This window comes from Triticum aestivum, chromosome 7A, assembly GCF_018294505.1.
Source record: "Triticum aestivum cultivar Chinese Spring chromosome 7A, IWGSC CS RefSeq v2.1, whole genome shotgun sequence".
In the NCBI taxonomy this organism is placed as follows: domain Eukaryota; kingdom Viridiplantae; phylum Streptophyta; class Magnoliopsida; order Poales; family Poaceae; genus Triticum; species Triticum aestivum.
Genome location: NC_057812.1, coordinates 135,483,660 through 135,492,739, shown reverse-complemented (window position 1 = coordinate 135,492,739; position 9,080 = coordinate 135,483,660). Strand labels below are relative to the sequence as shown.

Genomic DNA, 9,080 nt, shown 5'->3' with positions numbered 1-9,080 from the left:
CCCTGCCGGTGCCGCCCGCCTCGCCGCCCTTCGCCTTCCAGGCCCCTGCCAAGCGCATCGCGTCCCCCGACGACATCGCCCGCTTCAAGGACTCCACCCACGGCCGCCACTTCCTCGGCTTCGTCGCCTCGCTCTCCGCCTCCGTGCACGGCCGCAAGCTCTCCGACCCGCTCCCCTCCCCTCCCTCCCCCGCCGTCTCCGCCCTCCTCGACCTCATCTCCGCGCTCTCCGCCTTCGTCGCCTCCACCCCGCCGTTCCCGCACAGCTCCCGCTACGGGAACCCCGCCTTCCGCCTCTGGCACGAGAAGCTCGGCGACTCCGTCAACGAGCTGATCGCCCCCATCACAGCCACCGCCACGTCCCCCTCGGACCTGGCCGGCGCCGAGGTCGAGCTCGCGCCGTACCTCCTCGACTCCTTCGGCAACGGCACCCGCATCGACTACGGCACGGGGCACGAGACCAACTTCGCCGCCTTCCTCTACTGCCTGGCCCGGCTCGGGCTCATCACCGAGCCCGATTACCCCGCCGTCGTGCTACGGGTGTTTGCTTCCTACCTCGACCTCATGCGCACGCTGCAGGACACGTACCTGCTGGAGCCTGCGGGCTCGCACGGCGTCTGGGGGCTAGATGATTACCATTTCCTGCCCTTTGTGTTTGGGGCTGCACAACTGATTGATCACAAGTACATGAAACCCAAGTCGATCCACAACCCGGATATCTTGGAGAACTTCTCGAAGGAGTACATGTACCTGGCGTGCGTCATGTATGTGAAAAAAGTGAAGAAGGGGCCCTTTGCGGAGCATTCACCGATGTTGGATGATATCAGCGCGGTGCCGAACTGGAAGAAGGTGAACAGTGGGCTGCTCAAGATGTACAAGGCTGAAGTGCTTGAGAAGGTGCCCATCATGCAGCATTTCCTCTTTGGCTCACTTATCAAATGGTATGGATCCTGAACACTCTTTAATCATGGTGTAATTTTATCTGATGCAAACTATTTGATCCTGTTAGTTGATATGTGAATCACCTATCTAGGAAATAGATGAGGGAATAGTTAGTGCTTCAGTTTCTCTCCCAAGTAAGCTTCAAAGTAGCACAATGATTTTCAGAGCCAAGCTAGTTCTAGTAAGGGACTCCATTCCATAGCCGTAAAACGTAGAATGGTAGAAGGAAGACATTTACAGGCTGATGTACAACATGGGATTACGTGACAACTATTTGCCCCCCTACTGAATATCAGCCATATTGGTAACTCTTAACAGATTGGATCCTTATGCAGATTTGAGTGCTATAATATTAGTAAGAGCAAAGTGCTACAGAAAGTTTTTAAGACCTGCAAGAACTTGCATGAAATTGTTTCTGTACGTGTTAGGTTGGAATACAAATTGTTGTGCGCACGTGCTGTAATATTACGCTATTTCCACATTGAAACCATCTTATTAAAGTGGATAAACCTCAGTTGATCCAATGCTGATTTGACTTTTAATCTATGTTAGGGCGTATTTGACAAATTAGTTCCAAGTCATTGGTCATGCAAACCTATGGATATGATTGTCAGACTACAGCAAGAATGAAAATGTGTCAACATGTTTTTATTCGTTAAAACCTAAAACATGTCTGGAAAAGTGATTCTGTTAGTCCAGCAGACTTCGTGATTCTTTGGATGGATTGCACTCTTGGAAGTAGAGAAAATTCCCTTGGAGCCCTGTAAGTAGGGATGACCGGAGCCAAAACTTTCCGGATTTTTGACGGAAAAATGGAAATGGAGAGGAAATGCAGAAGCGGGAACAGAAATGGAAACGGAATGGCGTTTTCCGGCTGAACAGCCTTGGAAACGGAAATTCCGTTTCCGTAAATACAGAACTTTCCCTTTTTCCATGGCTACGTCACTCAGTTCAGCACTCAATAAAACCCATATTAGTACCTAACTTAATCCCCTTCTACATTTCACTATCCCCAGCAAGCCAGCCCACACGCCTCCTACCCATCTTCGCTGCAGTATATAGGTGCTTCCATGGTTTTTTTTAGACAAACAGGGCAGCCCAAGAACCCCCTGGTTCCATTGATAGCAACGAAACCAGAAAGTAGCAGGTTGAAGGCCAGACCTTATTAGATTGAAGGTTCCAGCAAAAAAGAAGAAAACAATACAAAACAGCCACTAGATTGAGCATAACAGACTCAATGGGGTGTGGCTGGTTTAGGAGATCTTTGCTTGTAGTAGTCATATAAATTGAAATAGTTCGCCAGTTTGCTTGTGTTTTTTCTCAATTGTTCAAGGGTCTTTTAGTTCCGGCGAACATCTGGTTTTGTATCCACGTCCGCACCGTGTTTCCTTTGTATTCATTTTTGGTAGTATCTGTTTCCGTATACATTCCCGGGATTTTTGTATTCATTTCCACTTCTAGAAAAAATATGAAAACAAATGTGGCAGCACTCAGGTCCTACCGTTCTCTTCCCTACCTGTAAGCTGATGCAACCTTTGTTTCAGTAGCTAACTCTGTCACCATGCTAAAATTTCTGCTCTTTTTCAGGCTACATTTATTACTTTTATGATACAAAAAAGTTGACCGGAAAAGTTCTGTTCTCCCCCAGTCTTTTGAAAACTCTCATCTACTCCCTCCGTCCCATAATGTAAGACGTTTTTCAACACTAATGGAACTTTGGATACATTGATGTAGACTATTTCTGTTGAGAGAGCAGTATAATTTCGCTGTTGTGGTTAGAAAAAAGTCCATTTTACTACCCTGAACAAAGTTGGTGGTTCACATTATCCCCCGATCTATTTTTCTGCTCGTTTCACCCCCTAGACAAACCCATACCGGACAAAAGACCCCCTGGCTGGTTTACCTGCTGGTCAAAGGTTGTATTTGACTAGTGGGCTCGTGGTGGTGCGCCGGGGCGGCAGAGGGCGCGGTGGGCCGAGCGGCTGGTGCCGCGGCGCGGCAGCTCAAGCACGGCCGCATGCACGCGCAGACTCCATGCAGAAGGAATCTGTGCAGGAAGCCCCAGACGCGACGCACGCGTCCTGTTCTTCCTCGGCTCGAGGTGGTGCGCCGGGGCGGTGGAGGGCGCGGCAGGCCGAGCGGGTGGTGGCCCGGCGCCGCGGCTCGAGCACGGCCGCATGCACGCCCAGAATCCCCGTGGGAGGAATTGGCACCGGATGCCCCAGATGCGATGCACATGTACTGTTCTTCCTCGGCTTCGACCGACGTCCTCGTCGTCGATGCGCTCCACTCTGGCTAGCCCAGCGGCTCTTCTTCCACCATAAGCTCTGCCTTGACCTCGCGCAGCTTCCAGACAAGTACCCGTCAACCCATTCGGCCTCGAGCCACCTTGCCCCGATGCCACGCTATGGCCGCCGCCTCCGGCGACCATCCCGTCGTCCCCGTACATCCCCTGCACCCATCTCTCCGCCTTGCATCTCCTGCGGGATCTTCCCGTCCTCCTCGACCTCCCATCATTCCCCGCTCGCCTCTCCAGTGCCGCCCAAGGCCGGCATCGCCGTGCTGACGCTGGTAGCCGATGCGGATTTGAAAGAAAAAAAGCGTTGGGGCGAGCAGCAGTGCAGCAGGTGACAGCGGCTTGAGACACAGCGCTGCATCAAACTCCGCTGCCTTGTCCAGAGCGCATCGCCGATGTGCAGCTGTACCGCCGGGGTCACGTCGGCCTCGCGCCTCGGCCCCTCGAAGATACAGGAGTTCTACGCGTCGGCGTTCTGCATCGACCCCTCGTCCTGCTTCCTCGCACGCAGGTCTCCTGAACCGGCCTCCCCCGCAGTCCGCCTTCCTGATCTTGACGCCGCCAACAACGAGCTCTCCGATGAGCTCACGAAGTGCTCGGCGGAATGCCAGAGAACGGGATAAAAGAGAGATGGTAGGATGACAAGTGGGCCTACGTCAAATTACACACGCTAATTTCCTGTTTCAGATGACAAGTGGGCCCCACCCGCAGGTCAAAACCACCATTGACCAGTGCCACGTCAGCTGCAAGTTGACACAAACCACCCAGGGGGGGGGTCTTTTGTCCGGTATGGGTTTTGTCTAGGGGGTGAAACGAGCAGAAAAATAAATCGGGGGGTAATGTGAACCACCAACTTTGTTCAGGGTAGTAAAATGGACTTTTTTCTTGTGGTTATAAAGAAAATGCTATGACCGTGGATTATAAGCCACGGCAAATACCAAACTAAGCCTTAATGTAAATATCTCTCCTAGCATGAGGAAAGAAGATATCAGCTAGCTATCAATGTCCAGATGCTCTTTTAGCACGTGCTGAACTGAAGTTGATGATATGAGTCAGTACAACAAACAAAGAAAATAATTGAATAATCTTAGCATTGCCCTCCGTCTTGGAACTCCACGCTGATATCCTCGATTGCATTCACATTCTTCTCATGACATCAAGATCAATCATTTCATGGTATGATTTTGCATTTTGTGCATTCTGAACACCAATTTCCTGTACGGGTTAGTTTTTGTTTTAGTCTGTTTTCTCGAAAGGGCTATTTCTGAGTTCTGACAGTCAGTATATCAGTTGATGCAAGAGTTGATCTTTGTCAGTGAATTTGTCTATATACATCCATTTTGATGCTGTAGGTGAATGTGATACATTGTTCTCTGATTGTGTTGTTGCATTACCACACACACACTTGTGCACACACACGCCCTGGTTTTCTGCAGATTTTGCATTCTTCAGTACTGGTATGCATCCTTTTAACTGGGATGCATATATTGCACATTGGTACGCTTAGGGTCTGCTTCAGTAGACAGATGACAAAAGCAGACCACTAAGATTGTGTATCACATTCTCTGATGTGGTCAATGACTCAGTGTAACATAGGTTGTGTGAAAATATTAATACGCATCACCGGTGAAAATTACTTAGCTTCGCAATCACAACAACAAAATGCCACTCTCAATCCTCACGACTCACAGTACCCTTTATTATACTGGAGCAACGGAAGGTAGACTTTTCGTGATATGTAATAGAGAGAAACATTCAGTATAATGTGGGAACCTTTTTTTGTGCCAATTAACTGACGTTAAAAATAATAATCAACCGACCAGTAATTGCAGTTCCACTTGAGATGGATTTCCGTTGCTTGGGTTTATGAGAGAGCACATTTTAGCTCTTTTCGTAATCATAGAAATCTTTCAGATGTCGAAAGTACAAAAATACTGTTGGTACGTCTTGGTAAGGACCACCCGTGTACCTTTACAAAACTACTGTTGGTACATCTTGGTAAGGGCCACCCGTGTACGTTCACAACTCTACTGTTGGGGCTACCCTTGTACGTTTACAGTATGTCTCTACTTGATCACCGCAGTTGTACATGTACGGACGTACTGTTGTCACTGCATCGTAAATTAATGCTGTCCTCAACATTTTGGGCCGTGTGATGTGATGTAACAATAGGTCTTTTGCGTTTTCCATTTTCTTCAGGGAGGATTGAGCTTGATGATCTCCCCGCGGTGGAGGCCGATCTCCAGGACAGACACCACACCACACCATGCTCTGCGAGTAACGAAGTACCCCTCCTCTGCGACGCAACAAAGACTGATGCACAGCGATGCTGCTGGCTCCATGTCAGTACAAGACGGACCCTAGGGATGTTCACTTTCCATCTAGGGCAATGGGCTTGTGGCTAGGAGATGTATGCTTTCTGCATGCTAGTGCAGTGTAGTGTAGTGTGTAGTGCGTCGGTTCATCGCACCGCTGCTGTGTTGCTCGAACTCTGGGACCTGTCCCTATTCACCTCTGCATTTCACGAGGACAAGCTAGTTGTACCACCTTTGATGAATAATAACGCCCTGTGTCGAGGCTTTCGATGTAGATTACTGGAGGGGAACAGTTTGTTGTTGTCGCTGCTGTTGTGTTTCCCTGTGACTGAGTATGATTATGCCGAATGTGACCAAAGCTGCCTGCCTGTAAAGCTATGCTCACCTAATACGTGTGGCCCGTGTGAACTAGCGGCAAGCGCACCGGTGAAAATCTGAATGTCTAACCACCACCAGCTCGCACCTGTTTGTCTCGTCTGGAGCCTGATGGGGTTGATTCCTTTTGCATGTGATCCTCCTGCAAGCGGCATCGAGTGGCTTGCTCGAGTAGATAATTGCATGCGTGTGGCCTACAATCCAACTGCTAACTTGATGGTTATATTATTACCGTCTGTGAGATGCCATGGCGATAGGAAGAACTTTTTCTTGTGCTCTGTGTTTCTTCACCCACGCTGCAATGCAATGCAGCCAGGCCATGGCTTTGTTTGGTGGAGATTTATCCAATCCAGAAGCCGTGGAGTGCCAAGGGACGAAATTCTTGCATGGTTTACGATATGCTGCTGCTTGGTTGGCTGGCGATTCAATGCACATTGATGCTCTTTACCCTCGCAGCGTCTTTCTTTTATGATCTCGCAGAGCATTCAGCGCTGTGCTGCTCATCCTGGTTTTTAGAGCTGGAGTGAGGCCAGGGGGGCCCTGCGCTACACAGAGCACTGATTGGAGAAGCAAACACATAAATGAGAAACAGAGATATGTACGCAGTACAAAGACATATTTCTCTCTTTGCTCGTGTTTCACGTACCCACCAGCAGTGCAGTGCAGTATTGCCCTCAAATGCTGTTGCCTGGAAGAGTTTTCCTTGTTGCGTGGAAGAGTTGGCGAGAGCATTTACTACGAAACGCAGTTTTTTTTTAGATGGACGCAGCAATTTGGTTCCCGAGCGTGAACAATAAAATCGAAAGAAATAACAAAAAAACCTAAATAATTCTCACTTTTGATGTCCGTACTAAATTTGGCGATGTTTAGACATCTAAGTAGCACTCAACAAAGAAAAATCGAGCTTGTAAGAAAGTTTTGAAAACCCACTGTTCGGTTCTGATTTTATCCTTTTTTGCCACGATCTCCTCATATGTCCGAACACCACAAAAATTGGAACAGACATCACACATTTGAGTATCTTGGTTGACAAAAAATCAGACTTTTCTGAATTTGTATATTTTTAATGAAATTATTGTTCACCAAGATCAGATGAGCCTAGGCTCGGAATTGAATATTCGCACTCTCGTACCCTTTCTTTTTCTATAGAAAACACTGCATAAAGGTAAAAAAAACATTGTGTATACTCATGTTAAGAAAAACATACAAGACCTCATAGATATGCAGAAAAATACTGGAGTACACAGAAGGGGTATGTATCCTAGACAACAGAAAGGATTGTAGCAAAGAGAAAATTATAACTTCGCCGCTCAAGACGATAGAGAGGAAGAAGGCAAACCCCCAACTGATCTGGACTGCAAAGCTCCTTGACGCACCTTGCACACTTTGTTGACCGATGGAGTGGCCACAACCAAACGTCGAAGCCTTTTCTATTGTGGCACATCGGAGGGACAATGTCTATTAGAGGAGGGGTGAGGGTTTGAACGATCAAGGATGTTTGCTAGAGGGGGGTGGAAGGCCATGAATAGGTGACTAACAAATGATTCCAACCCCATTGAATGAATAATCTGTAGCAATGAGGGTTCGATCCTGGTTAGCTTGGAATACCATCACCCACCTAACAAAGACAAAACATTGGTTGCTTCTCATCAGATTGATGGTTTTAGTGAAAATATGATATAAAGGTTATAAAATATAATAGTAGATCTTAATGTGATTTCTGGATTCACAATCTCCTAAGGAAAATCCTCAACTTGAATGTGTGCGGTGCACTCCAACTGCCTAGGTGTCATCCCACATCAAGATAAATAAGCGCGGCGAATGCTAGGAGGACTTGATGCTCTTGCTTAGAAGGGAATAACTCAAACCTCACATGAATCACACCTCCCTCTTGGATTCCCCTACTCTCCAACTTATGGTTAGCTCCAATGGAGGTATGGAGAAGAAGGTGAATAACACTTGGATCTCATATCTTGAATTTTATGAAGAGTATCCTGAACCAGCGCGTGGCGGGGTGGGAGGGGGTGTGAGGAGATATTTGTAGATTTAGGAAAAAAAATCTTCCATTACAAGAAAATATGTTGGAAACTCCGGGAACCAAGTTTCAGCGGCTAGTCAGAAGGTTCTTCTTAGGAAATTTACAACATTCAGATACTTTATGTTTTTTCTCTAAGACTCCAACCCCAAGACATTTCGAAGAGGAAATCGAGTAGGTCCAGAGTTGACCCCAGACACTAGTCCAAACACTTAAAGCCCCATGAACCGAGAGTTACCTAGATACTCTGGCCTCGTAATCGTGCAACCTCGAACAAAGGTCCATAGTAAACCTTGGATAATATAGCCTCGTTTTGATCCGAAGATTTTGTGCTCCCTTGATCTTGCATAACTTCTACTAGGTTGAGTCTTTGGCTCTGACTATTGTTATTGTGCCAACAAAGGATAAGATAGAGCAAATTGGGCATTTTTCTTTCGCCTTTGACACCCCTCTCAGGAGTGTGCCTTCCCTATGACTCAAAGTGATTTCGAAACAAAACATAGAGAAATTAAAATAAACATCCAGAAGGCGACCATCTTTATCATTTATTATTTATCCATGCATGTCATAATTTTCACTTATGAAACCAAGATATGTTTATATGTGTAACGGATATATTAGTCTCTTAGTTTCTCATCATTAAATACCAACATCCACTTAGGTGCCTAGATGTCCTTTCAATCCCATTCACCACCTACCGTCGATAGGTTGGGGTTGCCATGCCAAATCTACCAACTTGGAATCTTCAACTATGTGCTCACTCGAGCCTATTGCAAAAGTCGTCACGACAACATCACCATATATACCTGAATGAGGAGGCAACTCCACCCTTCTCTAGTATGAGATCTCCCCTTCTTTCCACTAACGCATTGAGGGTGGAGACGAGAGAAAATATTCCGTGTTGTTGGCGGCTCCCGTCAACACCCTACTCCCTAGGCTAGCCTCCTCATTCGTACGACATGAAACTACGACCCATAGTTTCCTGGAGTTGCCACAAAAAATACCTCCATGGAAAAGTGAGTTGGGGCACCAGATCGATGCGGTGCCACCACCACTAGAGCGACACCTGGTGAACTACAAACCCTAACCCTATGTACACGCCTTGTGCAGGAGATTAG

General features: G+C 47.3%; 1 protein-coding gene across 2 annotated transcripts in view; it reads left to right on the top strand.

Annotated features, from left to right (window-relative positions):
* LOC123149128 (serine/threonine-protein phosphatase 2A activator) overlaps nt 1–5,856 on the top strand; it is a 6,525-nt gene extending 669 nt beyond the window's left edge. Inside the window, exons 2-3 of one of the 2 annotated variants that reach the window (XM_044568661.1) lie at nt 1–940; nt 5,437–5,856. In XM_044568661.1, the coding sequence (XP_044424596.1) occupies nt 1–940; nt 5,437–5,446 (950 nt within the window). In that variant the 3' untranslated portion in view covers nt 5,447–5,856. Of the gene's footprint in view, nt 1,272–5,436 lie in introns of those variants that run through there. The other variant, XM_044568660.1, reaches the window with a different exon arrangement.
* The last annotated feature ends 3,224 nt before the right edge of the window (nt 5,857–9,080 follow it).